General features: G+C 46.5%; 1 protein-coding gene across 1 annotated transcript in view; it reads left to right on the forward strand.

Annotated features, from left to right (window-relative positions):
• The window catches only part of galns (galactosamine (N-acetyl)-6-sulfatase), a 154,114-nt gene that overhangs the window by 48,434 nt on the left and 85,014 nt on the right, over nt 1-20,666 (forward strand). Inside the window, exons 7-8 of the mRNA XM_043706485.1 lie at nt 8,529-8,665; nt 11,934-12,036. Coding sequence (XP_043562420.1) covers nt 8,529-8,665; nt 11,934-12,036 — 240 coding nt within the window. The remainder of the gene's footprint in view (nt 1-8,528; nt 8,666-11,933; nt 12,037-20,666) is intronic.

The following is a 20,666-nucleotide window of genomic DNA, read 5'->3' on the forward strand; positions in this document are numbered from 1 at the left end:
ATAGTGAAGAAGGCGTTTGATATGCTTTCCTTTATTGGTCAGAGTATTGGGTACAGGAGTTGGCGGTCATGTTGCGGCTGTACATGACATTGGTTAGGCCACTGTTGGAATATTGTGTGCAATTCTGGTCTCCTTCCTATCGGAAAAATGTTGTGCAACTTGAAAGGGTTCAGAAAGGATTTACAAGGATGCTGCTAGGGTTGGAGGATTTGAGCTACAGGGAGAGGCTGAACAGTCTAGGGCTGTTTTCCCTGGAGTGTCGGAGGCTGAGGGGTGACTTAGAGATTTACAAAATTATGAGGGGCATGGATAGGGTAAATAGGCAAAGTCTTTTCCCTGGGGTCTGGGAGTCCAGAACTAGAGGGCATAGATTTAGGGTGAGAGGGGAAAGATAAAAAAGAAATCTAAGGGGCAACTTTTTCACACAGAGGGTGGTACGTGTATGGAATGAGGTGCCAGAGGAAGTTATGGAGGCTGGTACAATTGCAACATTTAAGAGGCATTTGGATGGGTATATGAATAGGAAGGGTTTGGAGAGATAAGGGCCAAGTGCTGGCAGGTGGGACTAGATTGGGTTGGGATATCTGGTTGGTATGGATGGGTCGGACAGAAGGGTTTGTTTCCATGCTGTACATCTCTATGGCTTACAACATAGGGAATCAGTTTTTGAGGAGTGTCACCAGCTACCCACCAATCCTCACACACTCGCTCTTCATTTTCTGTACCACTGCACACAGAAGTAGCCACCCACTCACCTGTGTGTTAGATGTAAATATAGAAGCACACACAAACATGTACAGGAACACAGGAATACGCCATTCAACCAATTGAGCCTTTTCTGTTTAATACGATAATGACTGATTGAACACTTCAGTACCTTTTAACACACTGTATTTTCATGTTTCATCCCCATAATCCTTTATGCTACTGGTGATCAAAAATTGATCAGTCTCTAAAACCATGACTGCACATGCTTTCGTGCATTGTAAATAACACTTCCTTAGCTTGCAAAGACGGTATCTTTTTATTTTTCTGTATTTTTTGATTGTGGACTGAAATGAGAAATGGATTGATTTAAAAGCCAATATTTGTTGAAGGATAGCTGCACTTGGTAAAAACAAGTTATCTGATACTCATTGTAAGTGCTGTTTCCACAGTTGTTGGTTCAGTGGGGAAATCTGTCTGTAACCGAGCTGGAGCTAGACGACTCTATACAAATTGAGATTTAGCTGGCAACAAGCTGCTGATTGATCTGTGGACTAATAACCAGTTATTGTTGACAATGGCCTCCTTGCCAATAATTATGTGACTGGCCTCCAAGGAACTCAACAGTTTGGGATTGTGAATGTTGGCTTCAGAAGCTCTTCGACCTTTGTAAGGAAAGGATCTGTTTTAGCTCTGCATTAAAAACCATCTCAGGTCTGAGGAGAGCCATTTTATTTCCCCTCACCATATGCTGTAAATTGTGATTTTAATGAATAAATCAGAGGTGTTTGTTAGTGTGAAGCAGTGACCCTGAGCCTCCTGCAAACAATGAAAAGAACCTTGAAAAGGAAATGGAGAGGCAGCTTCCTTAGTCCGCAAACGGATCACCTCAGTAATCTCTGTGGACAGGGAACGCTAAACTACCTTCCCTGTTGTTCCCTCTGCCAAGAACACCCTTTATTTTGATATATGTGGGTATGGGTGTGAAGGGGGCGAGTCTTGTAAATGGTTAAGAGTTTTAACTTGTAGTGTTATATGTTAGCAGTTCATAATTGTTTATCTGTAGCGAGAATCTATTTATTTGTAGTGAATAGTAATTATTGATAAGAACAGAAAGTTAGTTCCTCCTTTCTGTAAATCTGGGTCTGAAAAATGAGTAAATTGGGGTATCTTGTGGTTTTTTAAAAAAATATTTTTATTGAAAGATTTTTCTTTCCAAAATTAGAAAGTTACAGAAACATGAAAATATAGCATCATAACATCAAAAACAACAATAAACAATTAACCAACTACTGTACTACTCTACAAAAGAAACCAAAACTACACTTAATACAAATCAATAAATAAAGAAATAACATCGCTCAGCTCAATAAGACCATAGCTCTCAACCTTCGAGAGTCATATAGATGTACAACACGGAAAATACCCTTCGGTCCAACCCGTCCATGCCGACCAGAAATCCCAACCCAATCTAGTCCCACCTGCCAGCACCCGGCCCATATCCCTCCAAATCCTTCCTATTCATATACCCATCCAAATGCCTTTTAAATGTTGCAATTTTACCAGCCTCCACCACNNNNGTTCAGCCTCTCCCTACAGCTCAAATCCTCCAACCCTGGCAACATCCTTGTAAATCTTTTCTAAACCCTTTCAAGTTTCACAACATCTTTCCGATAGGAAGGAGACCAGAATTGCATACAATATTCCAACAGTGGCCTGACCAATGTCCTGTACAGCCGCAACATGATCTCCCAATTCCTGTTCTCAATACTCTGACCAATAAAGGAAAGCATACCATATGCCTTCTTCACTATCCTATCTACCTGCGACTCCATTTTCAAGGAGCTATGAACCTGGACTCCAAGGTCTCTTTGTTCAGCAGCACTCCCTAGGACCTTACTATTAAGTGCATAAGTCTTGCTAAGATTTGCTTTCCCATAATCCCACTTCTTGGCCCATTGGCCCATTTCAAGTCCCGATTCTCTCTCCCAGACCTCACGTAGACAATCAATGCCACCCAAGGAGCCTCCCCCCATCAAATGATAGAAAGTACTCACTGAAAGAATGCTCTTAGCCTGAAGCACCCTCTTTTCCGTATCACATCCAAAACACTCAGCCAAAAGTGTGGTCTCCTTTCAGATGAAATCTGTAATCTGAAAGAGATGGAAGACGTCCCTACTCGACAATCTATATTTCCGAGTTATTTGATCAAACAACATCAACGTTTCACCTTCAAACAGATCACCCAAACAAGACACTCCCCTATCCGCCCAAAGACTAAACCCAGGATCCATTGTCCCTGGCCAGAAACCCGACCTGCCAACTACTGGAGTAAGAAAAGATGTTTTAGACATATTGCCGTCCATCTGCCTCATTGCCTTCCATGCTTTGACAATGTTAGTAACTATTGGATCGTGGCAATGTTCCACAAACTGTCCTCATTTTGTCTAAAAACAAGAGGTTGATCAGAGGACGTTTCGTTTGGGAGGCCTCAATGCCCAACCATGTCGACGTCGAGTCCCCATAGTCTCAGTCACTTACAAACGATAGGAGGGAGCTCAGTTGATATTGTCTAATGTCTCAAGAGTGTGGTGCTGGAAAAGCATAGCAGGTCAGGCAGCACCCCAAAGGGCTTATGCCCGAAACGTCGACTCTCTGCTCCTCAGATGCTGCCTGACCTGCTGTGCTTTTCCAGCACCACACTCTCGACTCAAATCTCCAGCATCTACAGTCCTCACCTTCTCTAATTGTCTAATGGCTGGGAGTTCCACTCCGCCCAATTCCTGGCCCACTTGCAGTTTTGCAAGCTTAATAAGGGGCTGCTTATAATGCCAAATAAAATAAGTAAACTAACCATTCAGTTTCTGAAATGTTTGCCCAGGAAAGAGCAAAGTGAGCATCCGCAAAGGGTACAAGAAGCGAGGAAGAATATTTGATTTAGTAAGAGCAACTCGACCCAACCATCATATTGGAAGGGCCCCCCATCTTTGAAGGTCTTGTTTAATCTTGTCAAACAAATGAACAAAGTTAGCCTTGAGTTACTGATCAAAATGAGGGGTAGCAGAGAGGCCCAAGTAAAGAAAACTTCCTGTGCCCACTTAAAGGAGAACCCAACTTCCATGAAGACCCCCGCCCCCACCCCCTGCCATAGGCATAGCCTCTAACTTTGAAAAATTGATCTTGTAAACTGAAAAAGAACCAAATTAATTAATACATTATATAAAACAGGGCACCAAGACTGCCGGGTTCGAGAGAAAAATAAGAGCATCATCCGCATATAGTGTTACTTTGGGTCCCACCTTTGGGCCAGCTATATTAGGATTCCCACATATGGCCTCAGCTAACGGTTCAATCACCAATATAAAAAGCAAAGGTGAGGGGGACAGCCTTGTCGATTGCCCCTACCTATGTAAAAAATATCAGACCTTATGCCATTGGTGAGAACTGCTGCCAGAGGATCACTTTAAAGGACCCTTACGCTCCAGGGTATAAAAAAAGATGTGGCCATTCCACACGATCAAATGCCTTCTTAGCGTCCAAATAGACCACCAACCCTTGAACCGATCACTGCTGGCACACTTAAATCATGTTAAGCAACCTCCTAACATTATTAGAAGATATGTGACCCATGATCTTCTTTAATAATAGGGGGCAACACCCGTTTCAACCTCAAGGCCAAAGTCTCAGACAAAATTTTAAAATCAGAATTTAGAGCGAGATAGGTCTATAAGAAGCACAGTCCTCCAGCGCCTTCCCTTTCTTGAGGATAAGAGAGATATTAGTGTCTCTCAAGGATGGCAGGAAGCAATCACGACAATATGAATAGTTATACATGTCTGGCATTGGCCCTGACAGGATGTATACAAATTCTTTATAAAACTCACTGGCAAGACCATCAGGGCCAGGCGCCTTTCCACTTTGAAGTTGCCTCACCCCCTCCTGTGTCCCTTGTGCTGTTAATGGAGCACTAAGGAGAGACACCTGCTCAGCAGACACCCCTGGAAGATCCAAGTTCCTAAAAAAAGACTCCATTTTATCCTGTCTATTCTCACAACATTCAGACTAATACAGTTCAGAATAGAACCTCCGAAACACCACATTGATTTTTGTAGCATTACAAGTAAGAGTCCCATTCCCTTCCCTAATAGAAGGAATAGATTGAGAGGCATTCTTCTTCCTAATCAGATATGCCAAATATTTACCCAGCCTAGCAAACAAGCTTTGTTTTGCAAAGGACAGTTCCTTCCTGGCTGTATGCGTAAGTATGGAGTTTAAGGTGGATCGAAGGACTGTGATCCGCTGCAGCTTAGTCACTGACAGTCAACTGTAATATACTGTCTCAGCTGCCTTCAATCGTACTTTGAGCAGATGCTGCTGCTCTCCCTTCTGTCGCTTCTGACTGGTCAATTATGAGGTAATTATCCCTCTAGCATAGGCCTTAGCAGTCTCCCAAAGAATGGATGAATCACTAGCTGTACCTGAGTTGGTGGCCAAAAATGCTTCAAATTCCCCTAAAAAGTACTCAACGAATTTGTTTTCCTTGAGGATGAAGGGATCCATTCACCAATACCGTGAGTTCATCACATTATCCTTAATCTCGACCACTAAACATACTGCTGCATGATCAGAGATGGCAATATTCCCAATTGAACAAGATACCACCGAATCTAGAAGAGCTGTGAGAGTTAGGAAAAAATCAGTCCTTGTATGGCACTTATGAGGATGGGAAAAGAATGTAAAGTCCCTGCCTGTAGGGTGAGACATCTCCAACCTCAGCTACATACATAGATCACCCAACTGTTTAGGTTGTGGAGAAAGCTTTGGGGGGCCTTTGGGCATTCTATCCAGCACAGGATCCATAAGGCAATTGAAGTCCCCCCTGCTATGATAATATGCCGCGATGCAAAGGCTATCAGCTTAGACAGTGCATCAATCAAAAACCTAAGGGGTTGGGCCGGATGACAATAGGCATTCAAAATACCATATTCCTCACCATCTATTAGGGCCTTAAGGATAACAAACTGACCATATTCACCTTTAACACAATTTATTAAACTAAATGAAAGATTCTTCTGGACAAGTATGGCCTTCCCTGCTGTTAGTGTTAAAGGACAAGAAAAACATCCGATCAGACCCCCCCCCTGCTGTAACTTCAAGTGTTCCTTGTCATTAACGTGAGTCTCCTGAAACAGGGCAACATCCACCCTCTCCTTTTTGAGGCTTGACAATACCTTTTTCCTTTTAATTGGCAAATGGATCCCTCGAATGCTTCAGAAGCACCATTTAAGAAAACTGCTCGCAACGATCCTTTACAACTACCTTTGACCTGCTGAGAGGAAGAATTCAACTTACAGTACGCTGAGCAGATACAAAAGAAGACTGGTGGGGTCTATTTACAAAAAAACAAAAAAACTAAACAAACTACAAAACACAAAAGGCATTTAATGGGGAACTCTACCCCTTGTCCATTGAGGGCACTTACACCTCCCACACACATCTCCATTCCCCTGTCCAGCTCAAGCCACGCCCTATTACCAAGCAACAGAAGGAAACAGACAAAATAGTGAGCACTCCACCCACCCCAAACTATATACCAACACCAATCCTAATTGGAGAAAAAACAAGAGTAGCTCCTTTAAGAAAAGGGTAACATCACAAGAAACATAGCAAGAGAAAAAAAACAAACATTATTGTCCATGTCTATAAATCCATCCAACACTTTATTTTAAAGTGTCCAGGAAACTTTTCACTTTTTCTGAGAAGTCAGATGACTGCGCCATCTCCTCGTGAGTAACACGAAGCACCGCTCGGTATCTCATTGAATATTGATACCAAGGTCCATTAATTTTCTCTTGACATTATCAAACGATTTCTTTTTACGGATCACTGCCGCAGAAAAGCCCTGGAAAAACATTATCTTAGTTCTGTAATAAGTCAGTGCCTGTGGATCTTTCCCCATCTTTCTAGAAGATTCCGGGCCTCTCTGCTTTCCCCCGTAGCTTTGAAATCTTACCAGGACTGGACAGGGGCACCAATCCAGACCAGATCTGCACACTGCAACCCAGTGAGCTCTCTCACCCTTCATCGGATCTGCCTCAGCATCCCAGCCAAGAAACTCTGGCAGCTAGTCTTCAAAAAAGCTTGCTAGCTGCCCACTTTCCACTCCCTATAGCAGCCCAACAATCCAGATACTTTTCCTTCTTCTTCGATTTTCCAGACCATCGACCTGTTCAGTCAAGGCCTGGACCTGTTTTCCGAGGGCCTAGATCCATCCCACTGAGGTCTCAGCTTCGGTCTCCGATGCCACAGTCCATTGCTTGACCTCTTCAACTCACTTCCTGAGCCTTTCCAACTCCTTCTAATGCTTTCATAGAATGACCAAAATTGACTTCAGCTGAGTACGATTGTCTTCCATTAACTCATTGATCATCCCTTACATCACCGTGAGTTCTTAGCGACGTTCTGCTGTGCAGGTACCTCTTTCTTGGCTGCCGAGTGAGCTGCAGCTGCAGTCACAGGTGCAGGCCTGCCCGATGTTTTCAGCGAGTGTCCCATATCTTGGCGCTTGGCTGTATGCTTTTCTTGTGTTGTCCTCGCTCGGTAAAAAAGAATTTACAGCAGAACGTCGACTATCCAAACATCAACCATCCGAATCCCAGACCATCCAAACAAGATCTCGAGGCCCTATAAAAGTGGCACCAGGCAACCCAGCATTTAGTTATCAGTTAAACGCATTATGACATGCATTGCCGGATAATCGAGAAATGCTCGAACAACCGCACTCATAGATGACTGCTTGTTTCTGGCCAACCGAACAATCAATCAGCTGATCAAAACCTCTCCGCTCATCTTGTTCAGACACTGGAGGCTCCACTGCAAATGGATTTAAATGGTTTCACAACTGTTTATCATCAATTTTCTCCAAAAAAAGGTAAGGTGGGTTGGGTTAAAGAAAATCACTACTGCTGGGCTGGGGTGCAGAACTCAGCAAGGCAGATCTGCTCAGATCGCTGCCATCTTGGATCCCCAATTTTGTATGTTTTTTTAAAAGTCCAGGAATTGCAGGGCTTTTCACTTGCCACTGTAGTGAGACTTTGGGACATCCTGTGGCCCTAAAAGACATTATAGAAAATAGATACAAGGTTAGGTCATTGTGTAAATACAGTTCATAGACAATATTCAGGACTGTATGTTTTAGAGGCAACAAGGATCTCCTATACCGATGGGAGCCCTGCATCAGCTCTTTCCATGAAGCCCTGCCAAATACTGATCCAACTTGGCTTCAGCAGCTTTGTTCAGAATCAAGGAAGCTGGCTCAGATGTCCACTGCTGAGCCACTCAGAAAGCTCTGTGTTGTTCAGGAGCACCATTGGTTTGGCAGTGGCTACTGTGGACCCTACAGCAGCCTCAGGCCCCCAGTTGATAGACCCTGGCATAATTAGTGAAATGGGACTCAGGGAGGAGTGGGTTGGCAGCGACAGAGGGTGTGTCCACCTGCCCTTCCTTCCCGATGCCAGGTCTTTTTTCAAGCAATAGGTGAAATTGAATGAGGGAACCCTCTATCTCTTTATGTTTACCTTATAGCTATCTGCCACTGGGTGAGTTCAGGTTGCATTGGGATGAGATAATTAATTATCCACTCAAGGGCTTCAATTGGTGGCGGGAACAAAAGCTGTCTCTCGCATGGGCCTTAATCAGGGTGGAGGAGGGGAGTCAGTGGGGATCCCCACTTGCAGTCTCCTGCACTATTAAAATGTGCTTCATCTACCAAGTTTTGCATTCAGTGATTTGGAACTGAAATTTGGTTTTATTTTTGGTTACAGGTCAGTTATCAGCTGGGTACTGTCATGGATCTATTCATGACCAGCTTGACACTGGCTGGGCTTCAACCACCCACTGATCTGCAATTGGACGGGATTGATCTTTCACCTGTGCTGTTCCAGAATGAGATTATCAGCAGGTACCTGGCTCAGGTTCAGGGGAAGCTCAAGATTTTTATTAAAAATAATAAAAACACATTGAGGGGAGAGAAGGTATGGCCTGAAGGCAGAAACAATATTTTTCAATGCATGCATCCAGGTCAAACCTAAACATTACAAAGCATGTGTTAGAAGTAGAGTGAAGCTCTCTTTAAACTATTCCCATCAAACACTCCCAGGGTCGAAATAAATTGCTAATTTTGAAGTGCACTGGCCAGATATTGGACTGGCTGGAATGGTGATAGGTTGGATTCCTCAAGCCAACCGATAGAGGAGATCTCACGGTCTGGTGAAGATTAGTGGGAAGCCAGAGCATTAGGAAGCCTTCAAAAACCAGCAGGTGACAACTAAAAATGCATTAACAGGGAGAAGATGAAATATGAGGGCAAACCAGACAGTAGTATTAAAGAAGATTGCAAGAGTTTTTTAAAGAAACATAACAGGTAAGAGAGACATTAGGAAAATGAGGTTGTAATTGGGAGCACAGAAATGGCAGAGGAATTCAGTAGGTACTTTGTATCACTCTCCACAGTGGAAGTCAGTAGAACTTCAAGAGAGTCAGGGGGCAGAGATGAGTGGAGTGGCCGTTATGAATGAGAAGGTGCTGGGGAAAGCGAAAGGTCTGAAGGTAGATAAATCACCTGGACTGGATAGACTAGAGTTCTGAAGGAGATAGCTGAGGAGATTGTGGAGGCAAAAACAGAAATTGCTGGAAAATTTCATCAGGCCTGGCAGTGGAGAGAAATCAGTTAATGTTTTGGAATGTTCTGAAGAAAGCTCACTGGACCAAAATGCTTACTCTCCACTGCCAGGCCTGATGAAATTTTCCAGCAATTTCTATTTTTGTTCCGGATTTCCAGCATCCACAGTTCTTTCAGTTTTTTGAAATCATGGAGACATTGGTGACGATCTTTCAGGAATTGTTGGAGTCAGGGAGGGTCAGAGAATTGGAAAGTGGCTACTGCAACAACCCTGCTCAAGAATGAAGGGAGGCAGAAGTTGGAAAGTCAAAGGCTGGTTAGCTTGACCTTGATCATTGGTAGGATTTTAGCATCCATTATTAAGGATGAAATTGTGGAGTATTGTTTAAATGGTGCAAAATTGTAGCATGCTGCTGTGCAGAGGGACTTGGCTGTCTTTGTGTATGAATCACAAAAAGTTGATTTGCAGGTGCAGCAGGTAATTAAGAAGGTAAATGGAATATTGCCTTGAAGTTCTGAATGAAGGAACTGAGGACATTGTTTCTAAGTTTGCAGATGATATAAAGGTAAGCGGAGGGACAGATCATGTTGAGGAAGGTGGGAGGCTGCAGGAGGACTTGGACAGACTACGCGCGTTGGCAAAGAAATGGCAAATGGAATATAATGTGCTAAGTGTGAGGTTATACACTTTGATAGGAAGAATAAAGGCATAGACTATTTTCTAAATGGAAAAAGGCTTTGGAAATCTGTAAAGGGACTGAGGAGTCCATTCAGGATTCTCTTAAGGTTAACATGCAGGCTCAGTTGGCAGTTAGGAACACAAATGCAATGGTCGCGTTAATTTCGAGAGGTGTAGACTACTAGAGAAGGGATGTATCTGATACTGTATGAGATTCCTACTAATGAAAACAAACCTAACCTACTCAGCCTCTCTTCGCAAGGTGCTAGCTATGAGGAGAGGTTGAGTAAGTTAGGTTTGTTTCCATTAGAAAAAAGGTGATTGAGAGGGACCTGATTGAGGTCTACAAAAGCATGAAGGGTATAGACAGGATGGATAGAGATAAGCTTTTTCCCAGGGTGAAGGATTCAATAACGAGAGGTCACGCTTTCAAGGTGAGAGGTGAAAATTTTGAGGGGGATACACGCGGCAAGTACTTCACACAAAGGGTGGTGGGCGTCTGGAACGCATTGCCAGCAGAGGTGGTAGAGGCAGGCACGGTAGATTCATTTAAGATGCGTCTGGACAGATGCATGAGTAGGTGGGGAGCAGAGGGATACAGATGCTTAGGAATTGGGCGACAGGTTTAGACAGTGGATTTGGATTGGCTCAGGCTTGGAGGGCCAAAGGACCTGCTCCTGGGGCTGTAACTTTTCTTTGTTCTTTGTTCTATTCTGGTCAGACTGCATTTGGAATATTGCAGGCAGTTTTAGGCCCCGTACCTAAGCAAAGATATGCCAGTTATGTAGGGGTTCCAGAGGAGGTTCACAACAATGATTTCATGAATAGTAGATTTATCATTTGAGGAGTGGTTGAGGATTCTGGCTCTGTTCTCAATAGAGTTCAGAAGGATGAGAGGGGAATCTCATTGAAACATACAAAATACTGAGAGGCCTGGATAGAGTGGACATGAAGAAGAGACTAGGAACTCAGGTCACAGTCTCAGGTTTTAAGGATGACCCTTTAGAACTGAGATATTCAGTCAGAATGTAGTGAATCTGCGGAAGTCATTGCTGCAGAGGGCTGTGGAGGCCAGGTCGCTGAGTCTATTTAAGACAGATAGCCATGTTCTTGATTTGTAAGGGGATCAAGGGGTTTGCAAGAAGGCAGGAGAATGGGATAAAGAAACATATCAGCCATAATCAAATGGTGGAGGAGATTCTGTGGGCCGAATGGCCTAATTCTGATCCGCTATCTTACGGTCTTATGATCTCGATTTCAACTCAGATCAAAAGGATGAAGTTCTCTTAACAGTTATTACATGGGATTATATAGAATATGTACTGCCTGCTTCCTAAAATGTTAGTATTTCCAGATTTATTTTAATTCTGGGGTTTCGATGTGCATCTTGTTATTGCCATAGAATTATACGGCACAGAAACAGACTCTTCAAACACCCCCAGCAGATATCCTAAACTGATCTAATCCCATTTTCTAGCATTTGGCCTATATCCTTCTAAACCCTCCCTATTTTTATAACTATCCAGATGCCTTTTAAATGTTGTAATTGTAGCAGCCTCCACCACCTCCTCCGGCAGCTGGTCCCATACTCGCATCATCCTTTGCATGAAAAAGTTACCCCTCTTAAATCTTTCCCTGTCTCACCTTAAACCTATATCCTATAGTTTTGGACTCCCTACCCTGGGGAACAGACCTTGGCTATTCACCCGATCCATGCACCTCATGACTTTATAAACCTCTATATGGTCACCCCTCAGCCTTTGATGCTCCAGGAAAATAAGCCCCAGTCTTGTCTTATGTGATGTCGACTCATCTGTTGAGAATATTGTGGCTCAGTGATATTTCAGTTGTTCCTCTCTTGCTGTGTAGGCCAGTGTTTTACTACCGAGGGAATGAGTTGATGGCTGTACGGTTCGATCTGTACAAGGCACATTACTGGACATGGAGTAACTCCTGGGAGGAACTGCAGCAGGTGAGACCAGTCCTCTATAGACTGAGCCCGGAGCAGCAGCTCAATGGGACAAGAGGACAAGTGTGGAAAAAGGCTTGCTGATATGGGGATGGAAGGGAGATAAACCTCACACACAATGAATACAACAAGAGAAAAAAAAAGAAAAAAATTAAATATAATATATGAGCTTTTCCCACTCAGAAACATGTTCAGTGCATTCAGGGTTTGAAATTATGTGGTGAAAACGGGAACTCAATTCATCTACAAGATTCCATTAAAGAGCCATAGAGTCCTACAGTAGAGAGACAGGTCCTTCGGCCCAAACTGATCCATGCCGACAAAAGATTACCATCCACACTAACCCCATTTGTCTTCACTTAGTCCATATCCTTCAAAACCTTTCCTATCTATGTATTTGTCCAAATGCCTTTTAAATGTTGTTAATGTACGCACCTCAACCACTTCTGCTGACAGCTCATTCCATATGCATACCACCCTCTGTGTAAAAGGTTGCCCCTTAGGTTCCCATTTATTCTTTCCCCCTTACCTTAAACTGACATCCTCAATTCCCCAACCCTGGGAAAAAAAACTGAGTGCATTCACGCTTTCCATGCTTCTCATGATCTCCCTTCAGTCTCCTATGCTCTTAAGAAAGTAGTCCTAACTTGTCCAGCCTTTCCCTATAAGTCAGTCTGTTGTATCTGGACAACATTCTTATAAATTTCTTCCACACTCTTTCCAGTTTAATAATATCCTTCCTACAACAAGGTGACCAAAAATGAACACAATACACCAACATCCTGTTTAACTGCAACCTAACTTCCCAACTTCTATACTCAGTGCCCTCACTGATGAAGGGAATATGACTTGAAAGAAGTTCTGGGATTTACGTATTAACGCATTAGTTCTGTGTCCTATGATCCTGTCCCATTAGCTACCTGACAAAAAAACAGCGCTCCGAAAGCTAGTACTTCCAAATAAACCAGTTGGACGATATCCTGGTGTTGTGTGATTTTTAACTCTGATTGATAAAGGTCAGTGTGCGATAAACCTTCTTCACTGCCCTGTCTACCTAAGACTCCAGTTTCAGAGAATCTTCCACCTGCGCTCCAATGTCTCTCTGTTCCACTACACTCCTGAAGGTCCTACCATTCACCATGAAACTCCTATCTTGATTTGACTTTCCAACATGCAACACCTCACACTTAATCTATATTGAACTCCATTTGCTATTCCTCGCCCCACTTCCCCAGCTGATCAAAGTCCTGCTGCAATTTCTTATAACCTTCCTCACTGTTCACAATACCACCTTTATTAGTATCATCTGCAAGCTTTAGTATCATCTGCAAACTTACTAATCATGCCTTGTACATTCTAATGTAAATTATTGATATAGATAACAAGCAGCAATGGGCCTAGCACCGACCCCTGAGGCATGCCACTAGTCACAGGCCTTCCAGTCCAACAAGCATCCTTCTGCTATGACCCTCTGTTTCCTACCATCACGCCCATCTAACCTTCCAGAGCAGCCTACCATGTGGAACCTTATCCACAGCCTCACTGAAATCCATACAGACTATGTCTACTGTCTTGCTCTCATCAACCTTCCCGTCACTTCATCAAAGAACTGTAACAAATTTGTGAGGCATGATCTCCCACTCACAAAGCCATACTAACTACTCCAAATCAAACTCTGTCTTTCCAAATGCATGTATATCTTATCCCTCAGAATCTTCTCAAGTAACTTAATTACTACAGATGTTAAACTTACTGGTCCATAGTTCCCAGGCTTTTCTTTGCAGTCCTTCTTGAAGAACTACATTTGCTATTCTCCAGTCTTCCTGGACTTCACCCATGGCTAATGATGATGCAAAAATATCAGGCAGGGCCCCTGCAATTTCTTCTCCAGCCTCTTGCAATGTTCTTGGATATATCTGGTCAGGAGAGTTATCCACCTGCATACATTCTAATACATCCAACACCTCTACTGTGATATGGACTGTCCCCAAGGTATCACCACTAACTTACCCAAGTTCCCATGTCTTTCACCGTGGTAAACATAGAGGAGAAATATTCATTGAGTACCTTGTCCCTCCCCTGTGGTTCCTCCTTGAGGGGCCTTATTTTCTCTCTCTCGGGTAACATAGTGCTGAGACCACAGAGGTTTATTCATATTAGCAAGGAAAAAATGTACTGGAGAAATTCATGGAACTGATTGGAAAAGGATATTTCAAGTAGCTTTTGATTCTTGTGATCATAATCTCTGTGTGTTTAAGAGATTTGTTTCAGTCAGTCCTATTGCTAATCGATAGCTATTACTAGTGGTAAAGAAAGGTCACAGTCCCACTCATATCCCAGAAAAGCACCAATATGAGTTTCCCCCAGACAGACCCTAATTTTCCTGTACATTAGGCCAGCATTTATTTTCCATTCCTTGTGTTTGAGAAGGTGCTGGTGAGATGCCTTCTTGACTATGTCCTTGTGCAATATGTAGGTCCACAATGTCATTAATATGTTAGTTCCAGGATTTTGGAACACTGGTGACACCGAAGGAACTGCGATCCATCATTGAGGTCAGTTGGGAGAATCAGTGGCAAGCTACAATTCCAACAAAGCCATACCCTCTCTGACATTATAAATTAACAGGATTAGTTAATAACTTCGCAATAAAGATATCCCTAGGTGACAGCAAATGCCATGAGATTGTATTCTAGATCCAATTTGAAAAGCTGAAGCCTGGGTCCAAGACTAGTATCTTAAACTTAAATTAGGGCATGCTGTGTGGCGATAAAAGCCCTGCGATATGAAATGAACTGGCATGCTGAGCTAAAGGATTGATTAATAGAGACATAACAGCAAACACAGAGTCATAGCGATGTACACCATGGAAACAATTATCCTCTGTTACTCTTTTAAAGTTTCCCTTGCCTTCGGTTTCCCGCTCATCTTTGCTATGTTATATTTCTTCTCTTTTATCTTTATACAGTCCTTAACTTCCTGAAGAAGGGCTTATGCCCGAAACGTCGATTCTCCTGTTCCCTGGATGCTGCCTGACCTGCTGCGCTTTTTCAGCAACACATTTCCAGCTCTGATCTCCAGCATCTGCAGACCTCACTTTCTCCTTAACTTCCCTCGTCAGCCACGGCCACCCCTGCCTCCCCTTAGGATCTTTCTTCCTTTTTGGAATGAACTGATCCTGCATCTTCTGCATTATACCCAGAAATATCTGCCATTGTTGTTCCACTGCCATCCCTGCTAGGGTACGGCACCATTGAACTTTGGCCAGCTCCTCCCTCATAGCTCCATAGTTCCCTTTGTTCAGCTGCAACACTGACACTTTCAGTTGTCCCTTCTCGCTCTCAAATTGCAGATTAAAACTTATCATATTATGGTCACTACTTACTAATGGCTCCTTTACTTCGAGGTCTCTGATCAAATCCGGTTTGTTGCACAACACCAGATCCAGAATTGCCTTCTCCCTGGTAGGCTCCAGTATAAGCTGTTCTAAGAATCCATCTTGGAGGCACTCCACAAAGTCCCTTTCTTGGAGTCCAGTACCATCCTGATTCTCCCAGTCTACCTGCATTTCCAGCACCACTGATCCAGAATCTGGTTTCCAGCATCTGCAGTCATTGTTTTTACCTACCATCCTGATTCTCCCAGTCTACCTGCATTTTGAAATCCCCCATAACAACTGTAGCAATACCTTTGCGACAGGCCAATTTCAACTCCTTATTCAACTTACACACTACATCCAGGCTACTGTTTTGGGGGCCTGTAGATAACTCCCATTAGAGTCTTTCTACCCTGAGAATTTATCAGCTGTATCCATACTGACTTTACATCCCCTGATTCTGTGTCCGTCCGCAGAAGGGACTGAATATCATTCCTCACCAACAGGGCCACCCCACCCCCTCTCCCCGTCAGTCTGTCCTTACGATAGCACGTATAGCCTTGAATATTCATTTCACAGGCCCTGTACCTTTGAAGCCACATCTCAGTTATCCCCACAACATCATAACTGCCAATTTCTAACTGAGCCTCAAGCTCATCCGCCTTATTTCTAATGCTTGGAGGATTTGAGCTACAGGGAGAGGCTGAATAGGCTGGGGCTGTTTTCCCTGGAGCGACGGAGGCTGAGGGGTGACCTTACAGAGGTTTATAAAATCATGAAGGGCATGAATAGGGTAAATAGACAAAGTCTTTTCACTGGAGTCGGGGAGTCCAGAACTAGAGGGCATAGGTTTAGGGTGAGAGGGGAAAGATATAAAAGAGACCTAAGGGGCAGAGGGTGATATGTGTATGGAATGAGCTGCCAGAGGAAATGGAGGAGGCTGGTACAATTGCAACATTTAAGAGGCATTTAGAGGGGTATATGAATGGGAAAGGTTTGGAGGGATATGGGCCGGGTGCTGGTAGGTGGGACTAGATTGGGTTGGGATATCTGGTCGGCATGGACAGGTTGGACCGAAGGGTCTGTTTCCATGCTGTACATCTCTATGACTCGATGTGACTTCACATCAGCTCTGATGGCGAGTCATTCAGACTGGGAACGTGAGCTTGCTCTCTCTCCATTAATGCTGCCTGACCCACTGTGATCTCCAGCATTTCTTGTTTTCAAGAACAGCTTCTTGCCACCTGTTATCAGACTTTAGAACGAATCTCACAAATGTGAATTCTGATCTCTCTCTCTCTCCGCACCTCTGCAGCACTAACACTGTACTCTGTTCTGTTACCCTGATGCGCTCTGTATGGTACAATCTGCCTGGCTAGCACACAAAACAACCCTTTTCACTGTATCTTGGTACATGTGACAACAATAAATCAAATCAGATCAAATCAAAGTCAGTCTGGGTCTGGCCTGGACCTCAGTCTGGCACCTTTGACAGTGCTGCACTCCCCCAATTATTGTTGTTATTGTTGCAGTAATCTGGCTTTGTCTTTATAACCAAACAAATACCCTCAAAGTGGGATTTGTTGAACAAAAGGCTCCGTGAGATGAGGTGTCTGTTAGCCGTTGGCTGAGGTAATCTCACTCACTGTTAGTCCCACACTCGTTTGTTTGGTCCATGACCCAGTTTTATAATCTCTCTGGGAACAGTAGGGCCTGAAATTCCTCCTCAAGTGTTAATGTATTCACCAGAGACAGGGGAATGCTTCACAATAAACTCAGCTTCATCAGCAGCCTCAGGGAATGACACAAATCAGGGAGATTCCACAGGGGAGCAGTTACAACGGAGAGAGAGGAGCCCTCCCCGTGTACTCTCCCCGTGTACTCTCCCCGTCTACCCTCCCCGTGTACTCTCCCCGTCTACTCTCCCCGTCTACTCTCCTCATGTACTCTCCCCGTGTACTCTCCCTGTCTACCCTTCCCGTGTACTCTCCCCGTGTACTCTCCCCGTCTACTCTCCCCGTGTACTCTCCCCGTGTACTCTCCCCGTGTACTCTCCCCGTGTACTCTCCCCGTCTACCCTCCCCGTGTACTCTCCCCGTGTACTCTCTCTGTGTACCCTCCCCATGTACTCTCCCCGTCTACCCTCCGCGTGTACTCTCCCCGTGTACTCTCCCCATGTACACTCCCCGTATAGCAACCCTCTGTACTCACCCTGTGTACTCTCCCCGTGTACTCTCCCTGTGTACCCTCCCCATGTACCCTCCCCTTGTACTCTCCCCGTGTACTCTCCCCGTGTACTCTCCCTGTGTACCCTCCCCGTGTACTCTCCCCGTGTACCCTCCCCGTGTACTCTCCCCGTGTACTCTCCCCATGTACACTCCCCGTATAGCATCCCTCTGTACTCACCCTGTGTACCCTCCCCGTGTACTCACCCCATGTACTCACCCTGTGTACCCTCCCCGTGTACTCACCCCATATACTCACCCTGTGTATTCTCCCCATGTATCCTCCCCGTGTACCCTCTCCATGTACTTTCCCCGTGTACCCTCCCTGTGTACCCACCCCGTGTACTCACACCGTGTACTCACCACATATACCCTCCCTGTGTACTCACCCCGTGCACTCACCCCGTGCACTCACCCCGTGTACCCTCCCTGTGTACTCACCTCGTTTACCATCCCCGTGTACTCACCCCATGTACTCTGCCCGTGTACTCTCCACGTGTACCCTCCCCGTGTGCCCTCCCCGTGTACTCACCCTGTGAACTCACCCCGTGTACCATCTCCGTGTACTCACCCCGTGTACCCTCCCCGTGTACCCTCCCCATGTACTCACCCCGTGTACTCACCCTGTGAACTCACCCCGTGTACCGTCTCCGAGTACTCACACCGTGTACCCTCCCCGTGTACCCTCCCCATGTACTCACCCCATGTACTCACCCTGTGTACTCACCCCGTGCACACTCCCTGTGTGCCCTCCCTGTGTACTCACCCCGTGTACTCTCCCCGTGTACCATCCCCGAGTACCTTCCCCGTGTACTCACCCCGTGTACTCTCCCCGTGTACCATCCCCGTGTACCCTCCCTATGTACCCTCCCCGTGTACCCTCCCTGTGTACTCTCCCTGAGTACTCACCGCGTGAACTCACCCCGTGTACTCATCCCGTGTGCTCTCCCCGTGTTCTGTCCCCGTGTACCCTACCTGTGTACCCTCCCCGTGTACTCACCACATGTACTCTCCCCGTGTACCCTCCCTGTGTACCCTCCCCGTGCACTCTCCCCGTGTACCCTCCCCGTGTACCCTCCCCGTGTACTCACCCCGTGTACCCTCCCTGTGTACCCTCCCCCTGCACTCTCCCTGTGCACTCTCCCCATATACCTTCCCTGTGTACCCTCCCTGTGTACTCTCCCTGAGTACTCACCGCGTGTACCCTCCCTGTGTACTCTCCCCGTGTACCTTCCCCGTGTCCCCTCCCTGAGTATCCTCCCCTTGTACACTCCCCGTGTACCCTCCCTGTGTACCTTCCCCGTGTACCATCCCCGTGTACTCACCCCATGTACTCTCCCCGTGTACTCTCCCTGTGAACTTACCCCGTGAACCCTTCCCATGTCCTCACCCCGTGTACTCTCCCTGTGTACTCACCCAGTGTACTCTCCCCCGTACTCTCCCTGTGTATCCTTCCTGTGTACTTTCCCCATGTACTCACCCCATGTACCCTCCCTTTGTCCCTCCCGTGTACTCACCCCATGTACTCACCCCGTGTACTCACCCCGTGTACTCACCCCTGTACTCTCGATGTGCACCCTTCCTGTGTACTCTCCCCGTGTACCCTCCCTGTGTACTCTCCCTGTATACTCTCCAGAGATCACTGACTCTGGGCTCACTCCCTGGGGATCACTGACTCTGGGCTCACTCCCAGAGATCACTGACTCATGGCTCACCCCCTGGGGATCACGGACTCTGGGCTCACTTCCTGGGGATCACTGACTCAGGGCTCACCCCCTGGGGATCACTGACTCTGGGCTCACTCCCAGAGATCACTGACTCTGGGCTCACTCCCTGGGGATCACTGCCTCTGGGCTCACTCCCTGGGGATCACTGTCTCTGGGCTCACTCCCTGGGGATCACTGCCTTTGGGCTCACTCCCTGGGGATCACTGACTCAGGGCTCACCCCCTGGGGATCACTGACTCTGAGCTCACCCCCTGGGGATCACTGACTCTGAGCTCACTCCCTGGGGATCACCGTCTCTGGGCTCACTCCCTGGGGATCACTGCCTTTGGGCTCACCCCCTGGGGATCACTGACTCTGGGCTCACTCCCAGAGATCACTGACTCAGGGCTCACCCCCTGGGATCACTGACTCTGGGCTCACTCCCTGGGGATCACTGACCCTGGGCTCACCCCCTGGGGATCACTCTCTGGGCTCACTCCCTGGGGATCACTGACTCTGGGCTCACTCCCAGAGATCACTGACTCAGGGCTCACCCCCTGGGGATCACTGACTCTGGGCTCACTCCCAGAGATCACTGACTCTGGGCTCACTCCCTGGGGATCACTGACTCAGGGCTCACCCCCTGGGGATCACTGACTCAGGGCTCACCCCCTGGGGATCACTGTCTCTGGGCTCACTCCCTGGGGATCACTGCCTTTGGGCTCACTCCCTGGTGATCACTGACTCTGAGCTCACCCCCTGGGGATCACTGTCTCTGGCTCACCCCCTGGGGATCACTGACCCTGGGCTCACCCCCTGGGGATCACTGACTCAGGGCTCACCCCCTGGGGATCACTGACCCTGGGCTCACCCCCTGGGGATCACTGACTCAGGGCTCACCCCCTGGGGATCACTGACTCTGAGCTCACCCCCTGGGGATCACTGACTCTGGGCTCACTCCCTGGGGATCACTGACCCTGGGCTCACTCCCTGGGGATCACTGACCCTGTGCTCACCCCCTGGGGATCACTGACTCTGGGCTCACCCCCTGGGGATCACTGACTCTGGGCTCACTTCCTGGGGATCACTGACTCAGGGCTCACCCCCTGGGGATCACTGACTCAGGGCTCGCCCCCTGGGGATCACTGACTCAGGGCTCACCCCCTGGGGATCACTGACTCTGGGCTCACCCCCTGGGGATCACTGACTCAGGGCTCACCCCCTGGGGATCACTGACTCTGAGCTCACCCCCTGGGGATCACTGACCCTGGGCTCACCCCCTGGGGATCACTCTCTGGGCTCACTCCCTGGGGATCACTGACCCTG

The sequence above is a fragment of the Chiloscyllium plagiosum genome, chromosome 17 (genome assembly GCF_004010195.1).
Source record: "Chiloscyllium plagiosum isolate BGI_BamShark_2017 chromosome 17, ASM401019v2, whole genome shotgun sequence".
NCBI lineage: Eukaryota > Metazoa > Chordata > Chondrichthyes > Orectolobiformes > Hemiscylliidae > Chiloscyllium > Chiloscyllium plagiosum.